The sequence below is a fragment of the Macaca nemestrina genome, chromosome 3 (genome assembly GCF_043159975.1).
Source record: "Macaca nemestrina isolate mMacNem1 chromosome 3, mMacNem.hap1, whole genome shotgun sequence".
In the NCBI taxonomy this organism is placed as follows: domain Eukaryota; kingdom Metazoa; phylum Chordata; class Mammalia; order Primates; family Cercopithecidae; genus Macaca; species Macaca nemestrina.
The window spans coordinates 131042323-131070210 of record NC_092127.1 but is presented as its reverse complement, the minus strand read 5'-3'; the positions used below and the strand labels follow the sequence as shown (position 1 = coordinate 131070210).

General features: G+C 35.2%; 1 protein-coding gene and 1 non-coding gene across 2 annotated transcripts; one reads left to right on the top strand and one right to left on the bottom strand.

Annotated features, from left to right (window-relative positions):
• On the top strand, window positions 1-27888 carry LOC105463637 (transmembrane protease serine 11G-like). The gene is given in 14 exon segments (XM_011710836.2): window positions 1-84; window positions 2066-2193; window positions 3305-3426; window positions 4011-4129; window positions 7919-7986; window positions 8652-8788; window positions 8791-8811; window positions 19195-19233; window positions 19994-20026; window positions 20029-20168; window positions 21427-21682; window positions 24921-25063; window positions 27214-27293; window positions 27295-27888. Coding segments are annotated over 14 exon segments (1449 nt in total). The 3' UTR covers window positions 27374-27888.
• Window positions 15007-15113, bottom strand: LOC112423447 (U6 spliceosomal RNA). The gene has a single exon (XR_003013929.1). It is a non-coding gene; the product is annotated as a U6 spliceosomal RNA (small nuclear RNA).

Here is a 27888-nt window from a genome sequence, read left to right as displayed (position 1 = left end):
ATGGGTGTTAGGGTTTGGATATTTGACCCAACAAACCTCATCCTGAAATTTGACACCAGTGTTGGAGGTGGGGCCTCATGGGAGGTGTTTGGGTCATCAGGGCAGATCCCTCAAGAATAGATTAATGCCCTTCCTAAGATGAGTGAGTTTTCACTTTATTAGTTCCCACAAGAGCTAATTGTTAAACAACAACAACAACAAAAAAAAAAAACAAAGCAAAACCTGGCACCCCATCTTGCTCCTCTCTGGTTGTGTGCTGTGTGCAAACTCTGGCTCCAATTTGCCTTCTTCCCTGACTGGAAGCAGCCTTTAGCCCTCATCAGAAGCCCAGCAGATTCCAGCACCATGTTTTTTATATAGCCTGCAGAACAGTGAGCCAAACAAACCTTTTTTTCTTTAAAAACAACACTGCCTCAGGTATTCCTCAAGGGTGAAGTCACTTACATTTTTCTTTGGTTTGCTGGTCAGAGGTTTCTCCAAAGCTGGATTTTCCTGTACAGTAGTGAACTTGTTTAGTAGTCTCTCTGGGATAGTCTTACTAACGCTAAATTCCTTGAATTGGAAGTGTTAGGGATAGGGAGAAGCCAAGAAAGAAAGATGAAGACAGAATTATCCTTTAGTGATTATTAAGTACAAATTTTGTACAAAATTTTAAATTGTATCTTGATTCCAGGTAAATGCTCAATCTCGTTTCCATTCCTGCCATGGAAAAAGCAATGCACATATAGCAATACATTTTGCTAAAAATAGTTGTTTGTTTTGCAAATGGTTTAGAGCTGTCTACTACTTTATGACACATTATTTCATCCAGTAGACAAATTATTACCAAGTACTTCCATGAAGCAAGCTCCCCAGCAGTCTAGAATAACCATGGAAATTCTTCAATGTTTAAGCTAAAATTAGGTTAGTACTTAAAGAAATAGAGAGAGAAATGTTATTTTTTAAACATTGAGGAATAAATATTTCAGGGAATGTCTGGAAGGAAAAAAACTGAAACAACTTCTCACTTTGACATATAAGACTTTAATTCGGTCACAGTAATGGTTCTGGTGTTAGAAGTAGCATAATTCAACAGGTAACCACATTTTTTGAAGATGAGAATTCTGTTGCAAAAGAAACTCCCCTTTATGAATTGTTTTCTGTATCTGGCTCAGAGAGGAAAATAGTGAGAAGATATGTCCACCCTTTTTAAGTTTAAAAAAAACTGTATCCTTATTTCAGCCATTATTTCCTCCAAAGAGGAATCGTTAGCCCTTCTTTGAAATTCTCATTTAAATTTTCTGCAATTCTGATAGCAATTTGTGTCCATTGTGTTCCTCCTTTATCAGACTATAAGTTCCTCAAAAGAAAGATCTGTTGAAAAGTCTTTACATTCCCCTGTTTTGTACATAGTAATCCTAAATAAAATACCTGCTGAGTTAATTAATGCATAAACACATTAATTAAGTTTACCTCTACTCTCATTAATGTATGGTTTTCTCAAGTATGTCCTTGGTTCTCATGTTTTCTTGTCTTTGCTTATGGTGTTCTCTGCCTGATGCACACATGACCCTTGCCAATTCCTTCTCAGCCTTTAGAACCTAGTTCTCAGAACAGCTTCTCTAAGGCAAAACCATTCGTATCCACTCATCTCTAATAGCATTTTGAGACTTGTATTATACTAGTTACTTCATGTGTCTCTAGATTACACATCTTTTAAGAGAAGAGACTATGTCTTAATCATTTTGAATCTCTAGAAGCGTCTCACTGACACGCAGAAGAAACTCAGTGAATGTTGACAATGGGCTCGTGATTCTCCATGGTCTTCTATTAGTGAAGGTGATGGATATGTTCATCAGCTCTTGCCTGTGTTCCAGCTCCAACTCAGTGATTCTAGAGACACTTCAGATATTTCCAGATTGTAATGTTTTTCTTTTGCTACCCCCCTAAAAGCAACAGGACAGAGTAACGTAAGATCCTTCTAGAATACCAGCTGAACTCAGAATTAATGCTACTTGAATACTTAACAGAGCTCAGGTTGATGATTCTGGGATGGAGAAATTGCCTCTATATACTCCTTTCCCAGACCCAGGAATGTCAGGAGAAGGCTGACTCCTTCCAGTTCAGTGATGCCCAAAGAGGAGACTCAACTGATGTCTTCAGTTATAACCTGAGGCCTACTATCCACTTTACCAGGTACCAATCTCAGGAAAGGTAATTCCCTCTTTTTCCTTTCCATGTGTGATTTTAACAGACAGGACAAGAACTAGCACCTTTCTCAGAATCATATTCTTGTCCAGTCTCCTTATGGATTAAATCTCTTTAAACAACCCATGTTGGTGTTATCTTAGCCTGTCTCAACTCTGTAACTGTTCAGATTTTGTTTTTAGACTGTGGGCTCCAGCACTGGGGTGAGGAGAGAGCTTTGTCACCTTTTCCTGCTTGCACTAGGGATTCCCAAATGTCAGTCATTTGCATACCACTTTTATGCTTTTGCCCTATTTGCATACTGGCCCTATCATTGCCTTGATATTTTCTTAAAATTTATTTTTAATTTATTCAAATAAATTTGGCTTTATGATAAACAATATCATCTACTGAAATCACAGGTTTGACTTCTTATGACCCTATGAAATAGATATTTATCACAACACAGAGTTCCTGGGTCTAAAGTCCTGAGCTACCACAATTGATTTGCTTGTTCATCATATGAATGATCTCTTCTTGTTTGGCTAATTATTTTTTCCTTATAGTTCTCTTCTATTTTATTTTTTTCAATCAACCTTGTTATAGATGCTCTTCATATGCACTATGAGTTGCATGAACTGTAAATGGTGTAGTAGGTTTTTTAGGTATAGAGGTGTAAAAGGAGCCCAAACAACCCAAGTCCTATTTCTGGCTCCCCTAATATCCAACTTTGAGGTTTTGGTAATCTCTGAACCTCTGTCTCTTCATGTTAGAATGAGAAGAGTGACCCAGATACTCTTGTTTTCTTAGGTTCATTGTGATTTGAAACACATGAATCAAATATATATTATTAGTTCATTTACAAAGAAAAAATTAGAACATATAGTATAATGGACCAGGAAGTATATGAAAAGGTAGTGAATGGCAAAATATTGCTGATTTTAAAAAAAGAAAATATAATGTTAAATGTCCATCATATTTTTATAGCATTTAAGAAATTTTCATGGAAAATATATTTAAGTGTTACCAAGTGCAATATGAGCTAAATATGAATTCCAGAAAAAAAAAATTCTACAGAAAAAGGAATATTTGGTCTTAAAATTCTATTCATTTTTAACATACTATTCTTTCTCAAAAGGCCATTGACACTGGGTAGAAGAGTGAGTTCACTGAAACCATGGATGATTGCCCTTATTGTCATAGCTGTTGTGTTGATTCTGGTAATACCTATTGGTCTCCTTGTTTATTTTTTGGCATATGGTAAGTATCTATTCATTGTTTTATTTTGAATATTTGAAAGCCCACTTTACTTATTTTAAAACTTTAATGTTTTCTAATATTTTAGAATGCAATTTCCGTTTGAATACATTTATATACGGTTGGGGAAATAATCTTTTATGTATAAAAATTATGTCTAGAGTTTAAATTTTGATGTGATTTATATAATATTATTTCTTGAACAGTGCAATAAATATATCCTATGTAATTTTGTGATATAATATTAGTTAATATGCTAAGAGTAAATTATTTTAGTAGAAATTCTAAATTTGAGGTTAACTTCTGAAAATACGTTACATTCTACCATTACTTAATTTACAGCTTAAATTTATGAATGATCACTAACAGGTGATAATTGTGTTATGACATAACTGACAAGCATGGTGACTATGAAAATGTGTGATCTTAAAAAAGAGTTAGAGGGAGGTATAGACTACCGCTATAGAATTTTTAACTCTTGGGAGTTCACCAATTGTATCATTTTTTGTTTTCAACCCCTCTACTTCTCACAATTATACAACTCAAATTTACTAAACAGAAACCATCCCTGTCTGCTTCCCTTTCAGGCCAGAAGTTTTACTATTACCAGACCTCCTTCCAGATGCCCAGTATTGAATATAATCTTGATTTTTCAGTAGAACACTCAAAACTTAGCACTGATCTGAAACAAAAAGTCAGTAATGAGGTAAGCTAAATCTTTGCTGGCATCATTCCTCTCCTGACAATACTATTGTTAAAATTAAGGCAAAAGGTGAGTTGAAAGCGCTGCTTTTTGCATATACATTAGAATTTCCTGAAAAAAACAGAATGCCCAGTTAAATTTTAATTTCAGATCGTCCTGAAAATATCTTCATGCAGTATTGAAACATGCTTGTACTAAAACATAATTCATTGTTTATCTGAAATTCAAGTTTAACTGTGTTTTTATTTGCTAATTCTGGAAACTGTAACCACTGTATTAGTCTGTTCTCACACTGGTAATAAAGACATACCTGAGACTGGGTAATTTATAAAGGAAAGATTGTTAAGGATTATTAAAGATTATAAAGGGAAGATAAGTGACTCACAGTTCCACATAGCTGGAGAGGCCTCATAATCATGGTGGAAGATCAAGGGGTATCTTACATGGCTGCAGACAAAAGAGAGCTTGTGTAGGTGAATTCCCTTTTATAAAGCCATCAGATCTCCTGAGACTTATTCACTATCACGAGAACAGCACGGGAAATACCTGTCCCTATGATTCAACTACCTCCCACTGGGTTCTTCCCATGACACATGGGAATTGTGGGAGCTACAATTCAAGATGAGATTTGGGTGGGGACACAGCTAAAACCTATCACCCACATCACCTCAGGACACCTAGAAAAATATACTAGACAAACGATAATGGCACCAGAGACTGAACAACATAAGCCCAACAGGTTTTTTTTTTTTTTTTTGAGACCAAGCCTTGCCTTTGTTGCCCAGGCTGGAGTGCAGTGGTGTGATCTTGGCTCACTGCAACCTCCACCTCCCAGGTTCAAGCGAATCTCCTGCTTCAGCCTCCTGAGTAGCTGGGATTACAGGTGCCTGCCACCACGCCTGGCTAATTTTTGTATTTTTAGTAGAGACAGGGTTTCACTATGTTGGCCAGGCTGGTCTCGAACTCCTGACCTCAGGTGATCCACCCACCTCAGGCTCCCAAAGTGCTGGGATTACAGGTGTGAGCCACTGCACCTGGCCCCAACAGAAAAATTAAAAGGCAAATACAAAACCAACTATTAGAGTTATCTAAAATCTTAACTCTATCATTCAGGCACAAATAACATTACCACATACCATTTATTAAGTACCTACTCTATGGATGACCCTGATATATGTTCCATTAGGCTGCTCTTGAAAATATACCACAGAAACACACAGACTAGCTCTTCCTCTGAAGACTTCAGTTGTATTCGCAGCCACTACTGAGCCCAGCATTCACCAATCAAAGAAGGCAGATCACTCTTACCATGCGTTCAGACTTATTTCTTCAGCCATTTCACAACTCAAACCAGAAGCTGATGAAATGGTTTGAAGAATGCTACTGAGTGGAGTGGATATGCCTTTTCAAAAATACATCTTAAGGAAATTTTCATTGACGGGGAAAAAAGCAGGCCAGTGTAAAGAATATTTTGTTACAGGAGTTAAGATATTGAACTAGAGACAGCCCAAACTTCGAAGTCATAGACATCTAGATGCCACAAAGGATATTCCAGTTTTATCCTTTGTCATCCTAATAACTTTCAAAAAGTTGCTTGACCCCTAAAAATTTGCACTACAAAATGGCGATAATTTCACTCAACTCGTAGTGTTATTTTAAGGATCACCAAATGTAGTGAATACAAAGCATGAAAGGTAATATCCTAATAAACGTTAGCATCTGTTTCCAGTGCTCTCACAGAACTTTTTATATACCTTTTCTAAAGCACTGATCGTAAGTTATGAAAACATTGTATGTCTATGTCCCCTTTTAACTTGCGAATTCATTTGTGCTGGAGGTAACTCCATTTCTTCTTATATTTCCTGTGCCTTTCACAGTGTTTGTACATGGTAGGCCCATACAAATACTCATCAAGGAGATGACTAGTAAATAAATGATCAACTTACTAATATTGGTCCTGTTCCTTAATGCATAAATGGAGATAACATCAAGAAAGGCAATGCAGTAATTTCGACCAGAGGTAAATGCAAACTTTTTCTATAAAGTGCAAGATAGTAAATATTTTCAACTTTACAGGACACACAGTGTCTGTGCAACTACTCACAGCTGTTATTGTAGTGTTAAAGCAGCCACAGACAACACATAAACAAGTAGGTGTGACAATGTTTCAATAAAAATTTATTATGAACACTGAAACTTGAATTTTGTAAAATTTTTGGATATCAAAAATACCCTTCTCATTCTTTTTTTCAACTATTAAAAAGACATGAAGACCGTGCTTAGATCGTGAGCAATATAAATGCAGGTAGCAGGTTCGATTTTGTGTATAGGCTATAGTTTGCCAATTCTTGCAGAGTTGAGTTACAGTTACAGCAAACATATTCCTAAAAGAGAAGATTAAAACCAGTACCTAAAATGAATTTTATACTTTCCTGAGGAGTTCAATAATCAGGACTGTTTATGTGTGACTCATGAAGCTGAGATTTACTCAGAAAAAAAATTATTAAATTGGAAAGAGAATGGAAGGAGGCAGGCAGAAAACATACAGATATTATATAAACATCTATATTTGTACATATAGAGAGAATATATTTTATGTATATATAAACATGTAAATATAAAATGTGGAAGTATATATACCAAAATGTAAATAACAAGTTCTCTAGACAGTGATTTAAAAATGACTTTAATGCTTTCCAATATATTTTCTATATTGTTTACTTTAAAATTTTTTAACAATAAATATGCATTAGTTTTGTCATATAAATGTGCATGTGTATATAAAAATACATTCTTCAAAAACAAATTTCCCTTCATAGTTAATTAGGAGAAAAACACATAACCATTTGTTTTGAGTAACTATTGGTTTATTAATTAACTTGTGCTCACCAGCCTATTCAAGATGATATTACATGGCATTTCACCAAAGAAAATTTCATAAATCAAGTCAGATAAATGAAAAGCACTTCTTTGACATATACCCGGTTTCACAACTTAGCAGCTCTTCTCTTCTGGTTTGTGAAACTCACTGTGCAGACTCAGGTTCACTTAAGGTTCAGTATATAGTCAGTCTTTTTTCTGACAAGCCAGCTTGATGAGTCTATAATCTGGCTTATGAGACCACATATTTTGTAACAAGCTGTGGTTTTATTAAGAAATAATTCGACCTAGGTATTCATACCACAGACAAATTATCCTATGTAGGAAGTCTAAAATGACACACAGTGGCATTTACAGTCTTATCTTATTCTAAGTAATCCTTTCTGACATTTTTATTGGTAAGTATGATGCTTCTAGAGAGCTGTTCAATAATATATGTCCTCCTTCTTTCTCCCATTTGCCACAGCATCAAAATCTGGCCAAAAAAGTTTATTTAGAGCCTAAAAAGCTGATCTTTCAATCACATCCATGAGGATGATAACTGAGCTGGAATGATACTGAGCGATGAGTGAGTGATGCATCCATATATATCAAACTTTCAAATCTCTCTGCCTCCTTCTCCATGTATATTTTATAATAGAGGTTGAAATGCCTTGTTAAGTCAACCCTTTAGATAGTCATCTTTGACCATGTGACAAGTTGTTCAAGTATCATCATCCGATTATAGAGATAATATTTATGATGGTGGGATTATGCCCAAATGAGGTTTGGGGGGGCTAACAGTAAATAAACATTGAAGTAAATGTTATTTGCATCATGGCAGGCTTTATGTAAGCATTTTTGTGGTACATTGAAATGTGTGAAATTCGTATTTAACAAAGCTCTATTTTGTTGTATTTTTTCTTTTCTCAGATAGATAAGATATTTCAGAGATCCAATGTAAACCATCATTACATCAAGTGTCATGCTGTCAACTTTAGGTAATCACAGTTAATTAATTTGTATGATTATAAAAGGCAGCTTTGTATTATACAGTTATTCTTCAGTTATTTGCTTTGTATACAGGTCTAAAGCTCTTAGATATATCAAGAGCGAAAATAGCTTAATGTTATTACATTTGTTGTTCCTCCTGTATAGAGTTCCTGTAGTGAGAGAGTTTCTTCAGTAGTGATGAAATATATTCTACGGGTTGTCCTTTTAAAGTCTTTTGCTTTTCTTATGGAAGATTCTTTCAATGATTAACTACTGCTCTCAATTTTACTGACTTTAAAAAATAACAAACAGCTATTATGAATTTTTGAATCACAGGAATATATATTGAATATATATTCACATATATAATTTATGATTATATATATACAATGTTGGTGGATGTAACAAGTGCTTTAGATTTCTTTTTTAGAAAAAATAATTCTAGAACTGTCAGATACTCTCTCCTCCCTAAATAGGATCAAGTTTTACAAGCAGGGAATAATTTAGGTATTAATACCTGTGTGACACAAGGGGAGAAAATCTATGACAATAAAATGTGTAAAATATATATGTTGTATTTTCTTGAAGATATAACTAATATTTAAGTAATAAAGTATGACATAATAATTACTGTGGCTGTGGCCTTATTCATTCTGATTATTTTGTTTTTCAGGCCAAGTAATGACAATCTGAAAGCAGATGTATTGCTTAAATGTCAGTTTATTCCTAACAATGAGAACACAATAAAAATGCAAGCTGATAACATTTTGCATCAGAAGTTGAAATCAAATGAAAGCTTCTTGAAGATAGACCTTCATTACCTTATCTTAGAGGCAGGAAATACTATTTTTCTTTTATATTATAGTTACTCATTTTAATAACCTTCTCATATACAGAGAGAGCTTTATTTCACCATAAGGAAAACTACTTTTCATTTTAAGTCTCTTGTTTACTTGATAATGAACAAATCTCTTGATTGTGATAAGGAAGATTATCTTCTTTTGGCTAGTATGGAAATAATTATAAGTAAGAATTGTATGATAACCCAAATATAATAACATTTCTTCCTTTTTAAAAAAGATCTCAGTGGAATTGTTTGTGTTCATGCAGCATACATATGATAAAAACCAACACTCTACTGTTGATATACAGTAGTAATCTATAGTGTCTGACTCTCTTGAAATACTCTTTCCAATCTGAATCCAGAATGTGAAAGTGGTATGGACGCACGAGTCACAATATATAGGGCACAAACAAAATATGGGAGGAAGGAGGAAAGAGGCCTGGCATTGTATGATACACTCTCATACCCTCTCTACAGCACACAGGATAGGACTGGCCCGGGACATGGAGTGGGCAGAATGACAAGAAAGACATCGGACTTAGACAGTATCTGTCTGAGGCATGAAGACACCATCTTATTTGCAACACAGACACAAAGAACTGATCGATAAGTGTTCAGGATATGAAATTAAATAAAGTTTATTATAATTCTAAAACTACTAGCTGCCTCTCAGGATTAGCTTTGAAGTTGTCATGTTTTACCAGAACTTGTTTAACTTTTGCAATGAGATTATAAGGCTGATCGAAAATTACAAATTATCAGTAAATCTTCACTCAGTACCTTTTCCCAGAACTATTCTGGGAGGTTAGAGCATGTACATTATAGTATGTTAACAGAAGATAAAATTATGTTGTAGATTTGACCAAAGTCAGAAAGAAGAAAAAATAGCTTGAAGATAAGAATGAGTAGTCTCTGTGAGTAATACCCAACCTTCAGTTCCATTAGTTATGCAGACAGGACAGAATAGACTCTGAATTCAACGCACTGGACTATCGATAGCAGAGACAACACTTCCTGAAGGAAATGTTTTGTTGAGGAGGTATAGGTATCTGTCAAGTGTAACTTTACTTTTAAGTCAAATGTTAAAATCTTAAACTCATTATTTCTGGACCTATCCCTCACTCTTACCCCGGTATCTGCTTTATGGTGCTAGAGGAACTTAGATCCTTTCACAGTGTTGCTGGATGTGGGGAGGAGGGGGTGATTTAGGTCTCATTATTGGTTTGTGTAGGCATCCACTGGTGATGCATCACCCATCACCAGATACTCAGTTGCTTGTCTAAGCAAGTTATTGTTGAGATGATCCTTATTCCCAACCAAAGGCTTCCGTGCAATGGTAATTCCTTATACTTACATACTTCACAAGGGTGCTTGGGAGTTGCTTTGACTTGTATATTTTTTATTTCATGTTTCTCTCCAAAAGATATAACTTTCTGAACACAGGAAATATGCCTGCTGTAGTCACAAGCACATCCCCAGCGTTAGCATAGAACTCAACACAGGACAGGAACATGGTGTTTGTGAGATGTTTTATCTTTAACTCTATAAAACAACTCAATCTCTTGAAAGTGGGCAGGAAAAAAGAGGGAACTTTTAAAAGTAATAATACAACAGAAAACTGAAGACCTTAAAATAATTTCTCTTTCCACATAGAGTTTTAGAACTGTATAGGGGAAAAAAGTGAGAGGTTGCATATTTCACAATTTTAAAACTAGAGTTGAATTTTATAGGATAAGAATCATTATTTAAATATAAAGAATATAAAGAAAAAATGCATGGAATGCATTCAGAGAGACTGCAGATGATGGTAGAGAGAATGCTAGTCTAGGACTTAGAAGACCTGTATTCTAGCAATAATGACAGTAGTCAACCTTGCAAAAGTTGCTGAAACTGGATCAGTTCCTGTTTTGCAAAAATAAGATAATAAATGTAGAACTTACTCTTTAGGAAGGTGTAAAAATGCTTTCAAAATTACTAAGAAAGAATAAGTGAATTTAATGTATTATTTGATGGACTTTCTCAGATATCTAGGCTATTTTCTGTAAGTTTTCTAACCTCCCAGAATAGTTCTGGGAAAAGGTACTGAGTGAAGATTTACTGATAATTTGTAATTTTCGATCAGCCTTATAATCTCATTGCAAAAGTTAAACAAGTTCTGGTAAAACATGACAACTTCAAAGCTAATCCTGAGAGGCAGCTAGTAGTTTTAGAATTATAATAAACTTTATTTAATTTCATATCCTGAACACTTATCGATCAGTTCTTTGTGTCTGTGTTGCAAGTTTTACATTTTAAACTTATACTTTTTCTACATGTTACATTTTTTCTGGAAGTTTCGTAGTTTTACATTACATTTTACATTTAAGTCTATAATCCATTTTGAGTTAATTTTCTATGCCGTGACATTTAGGTAAGGGCTTTAAAAATTTTTTAAATTGATGTTCCATTATTCCAGTACCATTTGTAAAAACGTTATTCATCTTCCATTGAGTTACTTTTGCTCCTTTATCAAAAACTAATTAGGTATATCGGGCATACTTGTATGAATCTACTTTTGGGTTCTCCATTCTTTTCCATTGATTTAGGTCTATCCTTTCACTGGTACCATACTTTCTTGATTACTGCAGCAGTATATTAAGCCTTAACTGGTAAAAATGATTTATCCCACTTTATTCTCCTCTACCAAAATTGTTTTGGCTACTATAGTTCTTGATGGGTTGATCCTTTATCATTACATAATGTGCCTCTTTGGCCCTAGTAATTTTCCATGCTTTGAAATTTACATGATCTGATACCAATACTCCTCTTTAAAATTGTTTTTATGATTTATCTTTTCCATTCTTTTACTTTCAGTTTATCTATGTAGCTATGTTTGAAATGAGTTTCTTTTTTTGTCAATTAAAAAATAAAACATTAAAAAAAATTTTTCTTCAACTTTTAAGTTGAGGGGTACATGTGCAAGATGTACAGGTTTGTTACACAGGTAAACATGTGCTATGGTGGTTTACTACACAGATCAACCCATCACCTAGGTATTAAGCCCAGCATCCATTAGCTATACTTCCTGATGCTCTCCCTCCTCCCACCACCTGCTTTCCAAACGGGCCCCAGTGTGTGTTGTTCCCCTTCATGTGTCTATGTTTTCTCATCATTCAGTTCTCACTTATAAATGAGAATATGTGATGTTTGGTTTGCTGTTCTTGTGTTAGTTTGCTGAGGATAATGGCTTCCAACTCCATCCATGTCCCTACAAAGGACATTATTTCAATCCTTTTTATGGCTGCATAGTATTCCATGGTGTATATGCACCACATTTTCTTTATCCAGGCTATTATTGATGGGCATTTGGGTTGATTCTGTGTCTTTGCTATTGTGAATAGTATTGCAATGAAGGTACGCGTGTGTGTATCCTTGTAATAGAATGGTTTCTATTCCTTTGGGTATATACCCAGTAATGGGATTGCTGGGTCAAATGATATTTCTGCCTCTAAGTCTTTCAGGAATCGCCACACTGTGTTCCACAATGGTTGAACTAATTTACATTCCCACCACCAGTGTAAAAGCATTCCTTTTCCTCCACAACCTTGCCAGCCTCTGTTGTTTTGACTTTTTAATAGTAGCCATTCTGACTGGTGTGAGATGGTGTCTCATTGTGGTTTTGATTTGCTTTTCTCTGATGATCAGTGATATTGAGCTCTTTTTCATATGTTTCTTGGCTGCATATATGTCTTCTTTTGAGAAGTGTCTGTTCATGTCCTTTGCCCACTTTTTACTGAAATTGTTTTTTTCTTGTACATTTGTTTAAGTTCCTTGTGGACTCTGGATAGTAGACATTCGTCAGATGGATACGCTGTAAAAATTTTCTCCCGTTCTGTAGGTTTCTGTTCACCCTGATGATAGTTTCTTTTGCTGTGCAGAAGCTCTTTAGTTTAATTAAATCCCATTTGTCAATTTTTGCTTTTGTTGAAATCGTTTTTGGCACTTTAGTCATGAAATATTTGCCCATTTCTATGTCTTGAATGGTATTGCCTAAATTTTCTTCTAGGGTTTTTATAGTTGTGGGTTTTACATTTAAGTCTTTAATCCATCTTGTGTCATTTTATTTTATTTTATTTTATTTTATTTTATTTTATTTTATTTTTGAGATGGAGTCTTGCTCTATCACCAGGCTGGAGGGAAGTGGTGGGATCTCGGCTCACTGCAACCTCCGCCTCCCGGTTCAAGCGACTCTCCTGCCTCAGCCTCTCGAGTAGCTGGGACTACAGGCATGTGCCACCATGTCCAGCTAATTTTTGTATTTTTAGTAGAGACAGGGTTTCACCATGTTGGCCAGGCTGGTCTCGATCACTTGACCTCATGATCTGCCTGCCTCGGCCTCCCAAATGTTAATTTTTGTATATGATGTAAAGAAGGGGTCAAGTTTCAACTTTCTGCATATGGCTAGCCAGTTCTCCCAACACCATTTATTGAATAGGGAATCCTTTCCCAATTGCTTGTTTTTGTTTTTGTTTTTGTCAGGTTTTTCCAAGATCAGATGGTTGTTAACGTGTGGTCTTATTTCTGAGATATCTATTCGGTTCCATTGGACTATGTGTCTGTTTTTGTACTGGTACCATGTTGTTTTGGTTACTGTAGCCTTGTAGTATTGTTTGAAGGTCTTCTTTGTACCTCTGGCAGAATTCAGTTTTGAATCTGTCTGGTCTTGGGCTTTTTTTTTTTTTTTTTTTTTTTTTGGTTGATAGGCTATTTATTACTGCCTTAACTTCAGAACCCATTACTAGTCTGTTCAGGGATTCAGTTCTTTTTGTTTCAGTCTTGGTTGGGCGTATGTGTTCAGGAATTTATACATTTCTTCTAGATTTTCTGGTGTATGTGCATAGATGTGTTTACAGTACTCTCTGATGGTTGTTTATATTTCTGTGGGGTCAGTGGTGATATCCCCCTTATCATTTCTGATTGTGTCTATTTGAGTCTTCTCTCTTTTCTTCTTTATTAGTCTAGCTGACAGTCTATTTTATTAATTAGAAAGCAAACAACTGCTGGATTTGTTGATTATTTAAAGGGTTTTTCATGTCTCTGTCTCCTTCAGTTCTACTCTGATCTTAGTTATTTCTTGTCATCTGCTAGCTTTGGGGTTTATTTGCTGTTGATTCTCTAATTCTTTTAGTTGTAATGTTAGGTTGTTGATTTCAGATCTTTCTAGTTTTCTGATGTGGGCATTTAGTGTTATACATTTCCCTCTTACCACTACTTTAGCTGAATGCCAGAGACGCTGGTAAATTGTCTTTTTGTTCTCATTAATTTCAAAGAAGTTATTGATTTCTGCCTTAATTTCATTATTTACCCAGGAGTCATTCAGGAGCAGATTGTTCAATTTCCATGTAGTTGTGTGGTTTTGAGTGAGTTTCTTAATCTTGAGTTCTAATTTTATTGCGCTGTGGTCTGAGAGACTGCTTGTTATAATTTCAGTTCTTCCGACTATGTGATCAATTTTAGAGTAAGTGCCATGTGGCGATGTGAAGAATGTATATTCTGTTGTTTTGGCTGGAGATTTCTGTAGAAATATATGAGGTCTGCTTGATCCAGAGCTGAGTTCAGGTCCTGAATATCTTCGTTAATTTTTCTGTCTCGATGATCTGTCTAACATTGTTAGTGAGATAATAAAGTATTTTCACTATTATTGTGTGTGAATATAAGTCTCTTTGTAGATCTCTAAGAATTTGCTTTATGAATCTGCTTCTGTATTGGGTGCATATATATTTAGGATAGTTAGCTCTTCTTGTTGAATTGAACCTTTTACCTTTATGTAATGCCCTTCTTTGTCTGTTTTTATCTTTATTTGTTTAAAATCCGTTGTGTCAGAAACTAGGATTGCGACCCCTGCTTTTTTCTGTTTTCCACTTGCTTGGTAAATTTTCCTTCATCCCTTTATTTTGAGCCTATGTCTGTCTTTGCACATGAGATGGGTCCATTGAAGACTGCATACTGATGGCTCTTGACTCTTTATTCAGCTGGCCATTCTGTGTCTTTTAACTGGGGCATTTAGCCTATTTATATTTAAGGTTAGTATTATTATATATGAATTTGATCCTGTCATCATGATGCTAGCTGGTTATTCTGCAGACTTGTTTATGTGCTGCTTCCTAGTGTCATTGGACTGTGTGCTTCCATGTGTTTGTAGTGGAATATTATAGAAGGCTTCATAAATCTTTGTGTCATCCTTGTGTAGGGGCCAGGCTAATCTTCTCTGTATTGTTCCAATTTTAGTATATGTGCTGCTGAAGTGAGCACGGAGTTTCTTATAAACCACATTGTTGAGTTATGTTTTTAAAATCCATTCTGCCAACCCTTGTCTTTTAATTGTTATGTTTAAACCATTTACATACTAATTATTGATACGTTAGGGTTTAAGGCTTTCATTTTATAGTTTGTTTTCTGTTTGATGTGTCTTATATCTCTGTTCCTTTTTTCTTATCCGTTTGTGAGTGACTTGAATACTTTTTATAATTTTATTTTGATTTATTTGTGGCTTTTTAAAATTCATTAATTTGTGCAGTCATCTTAGAGGCTATTGTGAGTATTATCATTATATACATAACTAATCACAGCCTAGTGGTGCTGACATTTTACCACTTCAAGTGAAATGTAGTGGTAACATTTCATTTGAATATACTTCAGTTTGGGTCTCTTTAACCTACCTACTTTTAAAGTATACTTATCTTAAATATTTCTTCAACATATATTCAGCACAACATCAGTTGGTGTCATATTTTTTTCCTTCAACCATAAAATATATTTCTTTAAGAAACTCATTAAGTGAAAGATAGTCTTTTGTTTACTTTTATTTTTATCCATTCCATAGTTTTCTTTTCTTTCTGCACATTCTAGCCTCCTGTAATCATTTGCTTTTTGTTTGGATACTGTTGTTTAGTCATTATTTAAGGGAAGGTTTGTTAGAAATAAATTCTTTTTGTTTCTCTTCATCTGAGAATATACTTATTTCTTCTATATGTCTCAAAGAGTTTCACAGGTTATGGGATTCAGGGTTGATAGTTCTTTTTTTTTCAGAACTTGAAAAATGCTGTACCACTTTCATTTGGCCTTCGTGGTTTCAGATGAGAACCACTGTTACTGAATTGGTGTTCTGCTCCAGGTAATGCATTGTTTTTCTCTGTATGCTTTTAAGATTTTTTTCTTTCATTTTTAGTAGTTTAGTTATAATGGGTCTTGGTATGGATTCTTGCAATTCATACTCTTTGGGATTTACTCATCTTCTTGAGTCTGTTGGTCTCTATCATTGGCCAAATTTGGGGAGTTTTCAATAATTAATTATTTGAATATTTTTCAGCCTCACACTTATTTTCCTCTCCTTCTGAAAATCCAATGATACCAATGTTAGATCTTTTGCTACTGTCCCACAGATCCCAGAGGTTTTGTTCATTTTCTTCAATCCATTTATACTCTGTCTTCAGACTGAGTGAATTCTATTGACTTATTCTCAAGTTTACTAACTTCATTCTCCATCTTTTCTACTCCACTATTAGCACCATCCATCAGATTGGTTCATTATTATTGTTATTGTTATTTTGCTTATTGTATTATTCAGTCCTATAATCTTTCATTTGGTCCTTTTTTTATAATTTCTATTTATTTGCTGAGATTTTCTAGTTTTTTTTTTTTTGTTTCAAGATAATTTGTACTTATTTCTAAATCACTTTTATGGCAGGTCTTTAAAATACACATCAGACACATCCAACATCTTATTCATCTCAGGATTGGCATTGGTTGTTTTTTCTCATTTAGATTATAGTTTTCCTGTTTGGGGGTATGATGAGCAATTTTTCTTTGTATTCTGAACATTTTAGTTACATTAGGAGACTTCTGATTCGATTTAATTCTTCCACTTTAACAGATAGGCAACCTGTTTAGGTTTAGAGTACAGATTCTTACTTACTTTTGTTGTTTCAGTGACAATTTAGTTTTTATATCCTTGCAATACTATTCTGCACTTCCTCTTGATTACTGTTTCCCGTGCCTTTTGTGGGAGTAGAACATGCTTCCCTGGGCTGCCTTGAATCAGTGGGCCACCCTTTGTGGAGGGGTGCTGGGCCTGAGTCTCCTTATGTTTCTGAGTAGTTGCAGGTCTCTTCTGCCACTGTCTTTGTGGGTATATCAGTCTGCCAGGTAGTTCCTGGTTTTGAAGTGTGGATTGGGATGGCCAAGGGCTTTCTGCTATCGCTGCTGCTGGCAGAATGGACTGCCAGGACTTGGCTGCGAAGCAGAATGTTTGAATTTCCCATTAGCTGTCTGTTGTGCTCTCCCTTTCCCAGTACTTTGGAGAGAGAGAACAGACTTGTATTGGGATCATTTTGTCTATTCCTGTTGATGATTACAAATTGCAGGCCTTAGGTCCCCAGTCCAGCGTATATGTGAAATAAAAAGAAAATCCAGGAACATGCACCACTTGTCCTTCCTTAAATTCTGAAGTCTCTAGCCATTCTGTCTTCTTCCTTCCAGCTTTCAGAGTTCTTTTATTGTTATTTGATGAATAATTTTTAGATTACCTAGTTGTTTTTACAAGAGAAGAGCAGGGAAAAGTGAGTCTACACAATCTTGTTCTAGAACTAGAGGTATTAAACCTCTTTTATCCTGCAGATGGAACACATGTATTACATAATGCTCACATTTGATATACAGCACCACCATGGAAGTTCAACAATAGTTTTTACATAAATGGAGATGAGTTTAGGATTGAGCTAAACTTAGCTGTGAACTAACTGTAATTCTACCCCTCTCCCACTGCTCCATAACCTACAGAGAATGGCACTAAACTATAATTGATGTTACAGTGAAATGTATGCAACACAAGCTTTTGCCTCACAAATTATTGAATCATGTTCCAGCTGGGCATGGCAACTCACTCCTGTATTCCCAGAACTTTGGAAGGCCAAGGCGAGAGAATTGCTTGAGGCCAGGAGTTTGAGGCTGCAGTGAGCTATGATTGTATCACTGCACTCCACCCTGGGCAACAGAGTGAAACCCTGTCCCTAAAAAAATAAAAATAAATCATGTTCTTAATAAATTTGCCTCATAATATTATGTGAGGATATAATAAGCAAATAAATTTTGTCACAGAACCTAATATACAAGGCTTAGTAAACTATTAGTTATGATTGCCATTTATTTATTCACTCAGCAAGTATTTATTGAGAACCTATTTGTGCCAAAAATTAAAGTCTCTGCTTCATGGAACTAATATTCTAATTGTGGTAAGGAACATAATAACTAGATAAAAAATAAACAAAGTAATATCAGATAATTTGAAACTCCATGCAGAGAACAGAGAGAGGAAAAAGCTACTTTAGATTTGGTTGTAATGGAAGTTCTCTCTGAGGAGAGGATTTTAAAGCTGAGATCTGAGTGGCAAAGGGAAACCAACCATAAAAAGGCCAAGGGAAATAAGCATTCCTGGCAAAAGGTACAGCTAGAACAAAGATTGCAGGCAGAAATACCTTTGCACAAAATAGGAAGGCCAAGGTGGCCATTGAGTCATGACTAAAAGCAACAGCAGAGCCACTTGCCATCAGAGACGTAAATAAGGACCATATCATGTAGGGCCAGGTAGGAAGTTTGGTTTATTCTAGAAGCCATTAGTGGCAAAATTTAATTCTAAGGGATTTACTCTAATACACTTAAGCATACTTTCCTGCAGATGAACTCAATGTACCGCTTTAGAGTCTGACCTAAATTAAAGACTTATTGGTTTTCAGGCTCACCGAAACTCCACATTGGCTTTCATCTTTACGAAATGTGGGTCTAGATTGCTCATTATACAAACTAGAATACAGAACAATTCAAATAATTTGGGAGGACAGTCACAGATTATGGTTTTCTTTATTTCACATTTTGAAAAAAATGACTAACAAGATAGCATGTTTTGAGGTTTTCTCAGCACACTGGTGAATTTTGATTCTACAGGGAGCATCCCTGGACCAAGCGTAGATTACCAGACTTCCAAGACGCATTAACGGCGAAGACTATTCCTGGACTCTTCTGTTTTAACTTATATTTTGACAAAATGGTGTGGCATTGATTAACTAGAAGGCTCCTTCCTTTATGGCAAACTGTATCTTTCTTTGTGCCAATGATCTTGTAACCATAAACCAGGATTTTCCTGGAGTCCACATACAGTCAAAAGAGTTCAATTTACATCTAGCCTTCTCCTTTACGTAGGATTTTATTCTATTGCCTTTGAATTAAAAATTTCCTGACTGATGCAGTTCCTCTCAACCAGAAAAAGTCATATCATGTAGGAATAGTATTTTAAATTATAATAATTTAATCACTGAGCATCTTCTGGTTTTTTTTTCAGATATGAATGCAGCACAAGCAGAGCACATTCTTAACAGCTGTAAGTTCAATAATATCACTGAGATGTTTATAAACCAAAGAACAAAACTCAAAACGTTTAGCATTTCTCTTTTTCCATGTTTATTCTTTCTCAAAACTATATAATATCTCTTGATGGATATGCGATTTGACTCTCCTCAAGTGAAAAATTACTAGTCATAATTGAGAATATCTATATGTATTCCTTGAAAAGGTTTGCTCTCCCTCACAGAAAGTTTTGTTAATGTCTTCTTTAACAGTTTTCTTTTATTTCATTGTATTTATTTTTATTTGGCCTCCTTTGTTAAAGTAGCAAATTTTGCTTAGTGGTTAAATGACACCCGAAAACTTTAATATAGAAACTTTGATGTTTATGCTATAGTAGTATTTTGGTTGTAATATTAGACATGCATTTTAAAAAAACCTACGTATGTTATTTTCTGCAATAAATAGTGTACACTTGGCACTCAAAAAATGTTATTAGGGTACACTGCTGCACCTAACAGCATGACCCGGAAGAATGTGAAAAGCCACATTTTAAAATGATGGTTTTTAAAATTCACCAGAGAGAGTGTTAAATAATTTTTAAAATGTTAATACTTACTGGAAGTGTGAATAATCATATTTTATCAATGTATATTACTATTTGTTTATTTAACATTAACTTCAAAAGTTTTTTTAAGGTAAGACACATTTGTAGATATTTCTACTCTTAACTATGTGCCAAACATACCTACACATGTTTATAACCTGAAATTAGCTATCTTATTCCCTTCCTACAGGTTGTGGTTTAGGGAAGGAGTTTCCATCCGTGGAGGGATTGCTGATGGTCGGATTACAAGAAAAGGTGATTGGCCCTGGCAAGCGAGCCTGCAGGTGGAGGGGATCCATTTGTGTGGCGCATCTTTGATCAGTGAAGAGTGGCTCCTGACCGCGGCTCACTGTTTTGACTTGTGGGTTCCCAGTCTATACCCATGGGATCACTAGCTTTGCCTCTTTTTCATCTCTTCACATCCGATAGTTCTCTCTTTTACATTTCCTTTATAAACATCTTAGGCTGCAGCCTGGTCAGCATAGTGACACCCGTCTCTACTAAAAATACAAAAATTAGCTGGACATGGTGGCATGTGCCTGTAGTCCCACCTACTCATGAGGCTGAGGCAGGAGAATCGCTTGAACCCAGGAGGCAGGAGTTGCCGTGAGCTGAGATCACACCAGCGCATTTCAGCCTGAGTGACAGAGTGAGACTCCGTCTCAAAAAACAAACAAACAAACAAACAAACAAACACCCAAAAAAGAAAACATCTTAGACCTCCCAGTGCCACTTATGACTGTCCTGCAGGCTTAGGAATAAATGACAGTTAACTGAAGAATAGTAGAAAAAATTAGAGAGAATATCTTCAGTTCCAACTGAAAATATACTCTCCAACAATCTCAATTTTAACTAGGAACAAGCCAGCACTGTCAAAGATTATGCACACTCACCTCTTCTCCTGAGAGATATTTTAGATAAAACAAACAAACAAACAAACAAACAAACAAACAAAAACTCTGTTAATAGTTTCCTGAACTATAGGTTATAGCTGATGATCCCACATGAATATCTTTGGTGCTGTGCTTTTATTCTTTGTATGTTTTTTGACAATTTAACATATAGAACACTTGGAAATAATACAGAGATACAGTAGCCCTAGTAAAATTTATATAAAATGGGAGAATATTCTGGGTAAGATGTTAAATAAAAAGAAAGCATGAGGAAACAATATAAATATATAAAATATCACTCCAATTTTACCTCTCTTTCTCTTTATAACTATACATACATTTATATGATCGTGCCTTGATATGAGTGTATACGTGAATCTGTGTGTGTATATGTCTACTTAATAATTATATTTTCTTAAATTAATTTGTGTTATTTATATAATCAAAAATGGCAATAATATAGAATAATGTAGAATAATATACAAATACAAGCTTCCTTCAAGGAGAGTAATTTAAGCTGCCTTGGAATGGGGGTTTGTTATCAAGTAGATGAAAGCAAAGCAGTCGTAGGAGAGAAGCCTCAGATAAGAAGGTGAGATGGTTCCAATCAATTATTGCCTTAAAAAATTTGCCCCTCTCCCACATTTATGTCCTCTGCCCATCCAGAGTCCTGGGCAAATTTAAATTAGAAATGAACCAACTGTACTCCTTTTACTCTGTGATCAGTGAGAAAAATTCCAAACTGTAGATGGCTAGTTTTGGAATAACCCTGAGTCCCTCACTAATGAGAAGAAAGATGGAGTCAATTATTATTCATGAGAACTATGCCGCCCATAAACACGATGATGATATCGCTGTAGTGAAGCTCTTCACCCCCATCATATTTTCCAATGAGGTGCACAGAGTCTGTCTTCCAGAAGCTACTTTTGAAGCCTTGCTTAAGAGTAAAGTGTTTGTCACTGGATGGGGTGCACTTAAATTAGATGGTGAGTATCTCAGTAAAACAACAAAGCAAAAAATATAAACCTATCCTTCATTTGAACAGGGATATGAAATAAAATACAAAATCAAAATAAATAAGAGATGAAATCAGATGTCCCATGATAAATATGGCAAAAACAAACAAATAAGAAACAGATGTGGTGAATTTCAAAAATGTCAGCACCATTACTATTACACAGTACCTATGTTTATTGTCTTTATATGGACTGTTTGGAAACTGGTTAGAGCTTTATTTTCCAAATTTATTAAAGCATATTTTTACATCTTTTTTTCTTTCAAATGCTATCTTTCATATGTGTAGTTTCTGCTATGACTGCTTGATTCATAAAGTATATAATTTGCAAGCACTAGTAATGATAAGCTTTTGCAATGCATCATGCAGCTAAACAGAAACAGCCTTAAGTGAATAAACTGAATGACTACTCTTTACCTGGCCCTAAATATTAAATGGGTCCCTCTGGTCCATGTATCTGTGGAGCTGTTCTTCAACCTGAAACTATAAATTTGACAATAAACTGCAAACATAGATGTTTAGATCCTGATATGACTTTCCCATTTTTATGTCTGCTGCTTGACTTTTACATATGAGGGTTTAATCTGCTCTCAAATTTCTAATTTTTGTTTCGGGCTCTTGTTATGAAGTCATGTGAGTCTAATCGGTTAATTTTTATAGAAGTCGGCTTCCCTCCGATATACGCTCTAAAATTCTGATGTTGAGTCTAGGTTGATACACTATCATTATAATCTCAGACTATGTAATCAAATTTTCCTAATCTCTGAGTGATCTGCATTGTTCTCTAGGAAATGGTGATGAGTATGAAGGGGAATTAAATCTTTTAAGACTTAAAGCCACTTCCTGATAAAAGTAGAAAAGGAAAACATCTACTACTTGAGTAACACCATTACGCTTACTTCTATAATCTAACTAAACTTAACACCTCCTACTCCCAGAGTTTGGGAGTGATCTGGTACTTCATCATGAATCATTCAAAGCCCAATAGTGTGCAGATTACTGTGCAATGAGCTGTCTACTCTCATAAGTTGAATACATTTCACAATAACATTATGGATTTGTAAGGCATCAAACCAAATTAATGGATATTTGATTGTGTTTTTTTTATTTTCCTGCACTTTGAAACGGAGATAAGGACCTACTCAGGTTCTCTTCTCCTGCCTCCCAAGATTTAGCCAATCATATCTAATTAGAAATCTTATTAACACAAAGAAGGGAACAACAGACACTGGGGCCTAATTGAGGGTGAAGAATGGGAGGAGGGAGAGGAGCATTAAAAAAAAAAAAAAAAAAAAAAAAAAAAAAAAAACAACTGTTGGGTACTAGCCTTAGTACTTGAGTGATGAAATAACCTATACAACAAACCCCCAAGACACTAGTTTACCCCTGAATCTAAAATAATTTTTTTAAAAGAAAAGAAATCTTGTTACCAGACAGCTTGCAAAACAGAAACATTCTACTCTCTGGATAGTTTCTTCTTTAAATAATTGGTGATGTAAAGTAGTTTGTCATATTGTCGAGCACTTGAATTTATTTTTTAAGCTGAGATTAAGATTATAAGCATTTGAAAATTGAGACTGAGCATTTTAGACCAGTTAGCTAAAATAAATATTCGCACACAGAAATTACAAATAGAATACAATTGATTAAAACTTGAGAATACCTTAAACATTTTAATGACACTATACACAACAAAATAGATAGTATTGAATATTGCTAAGGCATTGACACAAATAAATAGATTGCATAAAGTCTATATAAAGAGCAGTTGGTGAGCAGACTGCCTCACTGGGAACATTTCAAGCAGAATGAGAGCTAGAAGAGAAAATGGCCATACAATGACCCTTTTAAAGATGATGACTGAGGTGGAGAAATTCACAAGACCCTACAAAATCTTTAATGACTGTAGAGAATCTGGACTTAGTTTCTCAGCAAGACTGGCAATCTTAGGTGAGTAAATTTACTCATTTTAAAACAATTAGTTTTCTTGACAGCAAATGGCCAAATCCCTAGAAACCTAGATCTCTCCTTATAAAAGCGCTAACTTTCTCTCCATCCAACATAAACCTTAAAGTGCAGCTTTAAGACCCTGAGGATCTTAAGTATATACCCTAATCTCTACAATTCACTCTAATAGCATCCTTTTATTACTAAATGAATATGATGCAAGGTACTGTCATAACTGATTATATTCATTGTTTTTTAACTTATAAACGTCTGAGCAAGGCATTATTTTCTCCTTTTCACAGGTGAGTTAAATGATGCTTAGTAACTTTCCCAAAGTCACATAGCTTGTAAATTGTGCAAATAGTGCTCAAACTTATATCTGCTCCTTCTAAGTTCAAGGCCCTTAAGCACATAATTATGCTAATTCATTGTTCAAATCAATACTACTGCCCTCCCTCATCCTCTCAGTTGTCTTTGACCCTGTTGTAAACAAATCATCCATCTTTATATGAAAGATTAGTACAGTCTTTAAAATAGAAGTTGCTCCTATTTTAAAGAAATGAGAAGAATATAATAGTTAAAACAATATTACATGCAATCAATAAGTGTGTGGTTAATAAAATATAAGCTGTGTCTTTTCTTGGTATGTGTTACTTACTCTGGTATTTGTTTTGGATAGCAAGTTAAGCTATTATCAGAGTAAGCATGGTTTTCCTACGAAGCAATAGCATTCCATCCATATTAAAGTTAAATCTGGTAGTACAGTAGTGTTCTGTGCTGCTTTTCCTCAAGATTCACAGTTCCCAAAATAGCTATGTCCTTTGTAAAGTAATGAAGAAGATTTCCGAGTAAGGTTAAGGTAAGCTGTAGCATATTCTCCCAGGTGATACGAAATACTCTGGTTTTAAAAAGATCACCTCAATTAAAAAGCTTCTAACATTATTCCTTAACTGTGTGATCATGACAAGACTCCTAACCAGGTAAGCTTTGGTCTCCTCAACTGAAAAAGAGAATATTTATATCTTTGTTTGGTGGCTGCTGCAAGGATTAAATAAGGTAGCAGGAGTAAACAAGCCAAATATGGCGCCTAGTGAATAGAAGCCACCCTATAAATGTAACTTGATTCTGAGCACTGTCATTCTCCAGAATCTTACAACTTCAAGATTAAGGTTTTATCACTGGTCCATTCTTTGTAAGACACAATTAACTATCATGGCAGCAATGCAGAAGTTCTTCATCTATTTATTTTTTCTTTCTTTCAGGTCCCTTTCCCAACATGCTGCGAGAAGTTGAGGTAGAGATCATAAGTAATGACACATGTAATCAAGTTCATGTGTATGGTGGTGCTGTATCATCAGGAATGATATATGCTGGATTCTTGTCAGGAAAACTAGATGCCTGTAAGGTAAGAATAGATCCAAATCCACAAAAATGACTGTTTAGTAGGAATGGCCTTACTGACCATAGAACAATATCATTTCACATGACTGCATGAAATTAACCTGTGGAGGAGAGTGTAAAATGAGGGAGTGGAATAATCATAAGACGTAATTCCCATTTAACACCCTATTGAGGAGAACTATCCCTAAAACGTGGTCACCAGCTGCAAATAGCGCTCTCATTAGAGAAACATACTGAAAGCAGATAGTAGAAACCAAGTCAGTAAGCCATACAATAATTGCTTCAAGCCACAATCATAACCAGTAGTTAGGTATCTAATCCCCACTAATTGCAAGGCACTGCAAGATGGGACCTGCATCTACATTTATGGCTAGTAAAGTAGCATCCCACAGGTCCCACAGGTACCTAAGCCATTGACTTTAAACAACATACTTCCATACTTCTAATAGACATAATTATGCTATTAGAAACAAAACAAAAAAGTACATATTTATCTACATTTGTTCAGGGTAAAGTGTTACCTCACAGATCACATTTAGAAACCAATTCAATAAATAATATAATCATTAAACATTTTAGGAGAATATAAGTTTTAAATTCTGGCTATGTAAAAGAATAAAAATAAGCAAATAAAATAATAAAAGTTTGAATTTGTAGCATTTGAAACTGGAACAGTTTAATGATTTTTTGAAGAATTAAGAATGGCTTTGAGAATTTGATATATATGTGCACTTTTCTTATATGCAAAGGTGCCACTGTTGATCTGCCATTGGCTGTCTGTCATGTGATGGTAATAAACATATTCACTTATTCATTCCATTTTTTGTCAACCGCGAGATACTGTAGCAGTTACTGAAGGAAGCATAAGTATTTGTTAAAATCACAATGAATCCACAATGAATTTACTTACAATCTAATAATATAGCACACAAATAATTCAAATAAATGAAAGGCGAGGGCTTGGCTACATATTCTAGAATACAGGGTCTCCCTCCACTCACTTTCCATCATGAGGGGAAGGAGAAGCAATGTGGGTGGTCCGAGATATAACTAGATCACATGGCTTAAAAGAGAAACCCAAATAAATCTATGTAAAAGCAGATCTCTCTTTCCACTGGTTCATATACCCTTGCTTCCTTTCACTGCTAGCATAGTGAAATACCAAGGACCTAAGTTAGGATGTGGGCCTAAGGAAAAGGAGCTAAGGAGGAGTTCTTTTGGTAGACCAAGGTTTTCACACTCTGTCCACCGACTCTGAAGGAGGTCAAGAAGTATGTGAAGAAAATGGAAGGGAAGGGAGTTAAAAGCACAAGACTCTAGAAGCCCATGTCTTCTTCAAACAGGATTTTTCCTCTTGTTTAAAAACTCTATAATGGGCTTCCACATAGTGTTCTTTTGAATGAATAGGTACATTGTTAAAAGATCAATTTTAAATCATTTGTCTATACCAAGGTTTAAAGATAAGAGGGAAGTCCTCATAACTTTAGACCAGTCCACTAGAGCTAGGGATTCCACCTTAGTTTGGGAGCAGAATATTTTCAGCAAGAAATAGCGCACATTTGCGTGGAGTGCCCCTTGCATATGTTGCTCCTCTCAAACCTACTAAGACATAGTGATATGATATCCAGGACATTTTCCTGTCAATTAATGTGAGTGGAATAAGATGAGATTCAAATTCACAGCCAGAGACTCCTTCTAGTTAACAGAAACAATGATGGAAGAGACACTAGGCATGAACCTGGGAGAGGCTTATGGACAAGGTGACTTGTTTATTGAGTCTTGAGGTTATCATTTATGTAAGACATAGAAGAACACAGTCCTGTGTCCTAGTTAAGCCTTCCTAGTCTCATGCCTAGTGTCATAGAATTTCGTTTTGCTCTGTCTAAACTAAAACTAAAAATTTTAGACAGCAAAACTAAAAATTGTACAAGGGTAAAACTGAAATCTTAGCTTTATTCACATTACCTTGTACCTGAAGGCATTAACAGGGAGTAAGTAATAAGCTCAATTATCATATTAATACTAATGGTAAGTAAAATACAATGATTTTACATATTTTGATCCAAGGTGTTAGTTTATTAGACATCCAGATGCCAATTAACCCATTTCTGACATCCCTTTATTTATCAAATTGATCATATTGTTCTTTTCCAGCGTGATTCTGGAGGTCCTCTGGTTATTGCACGTGATAGAAACGCCTGGTACCTCGTTGGAATAGTAAGCTGGGGGATAGACTGGAAAAGAAAACAAGCCGGGACTCTATACCAAAGTGACTCATTATCGAGACTGGATTAAATCTAAAACTAACATCTAATGCAACAATCATCTCAAATCCAAACTATAAATGTCATGTGTGGTCTCTAGAAAATTGTGTTTAGTGTGTGTCGCCATGTGTATTATCTTCAAGTTCAAAATCCAAAAAAGTGTGATCTAATGACTTTCCCCTTAAACACGGAGAAGGCAGGCTTTCCTTCACATCATCTGAAGTGTTTTTCTCCTATGGGCACAGAAGATATTTCAGCTACACAAAGATCTACCATTGCTGCTCAGTGTCTCTGATTTGTTCATTTTTCTTCTTCTAAGACATACAATATTCCTTTCAGAGTGAGCCGGCAGTTGAATCAGATAAGTACCAATTGGCTAAGCATGCTCTACTTTTTCACTGAAACAGCATATCTCCCGTACCTGATGGCTCCACAGCTTTAGTCTCTCTTGTCAAATATTCCTCATTAAGAATGTGTGGGTTCACTGAACTAGATAAGTCAAGGTTATTAATTTTCACCATTGTTAACACAAATGATGGAAGGGACACTAGGCATGAAACTAGGG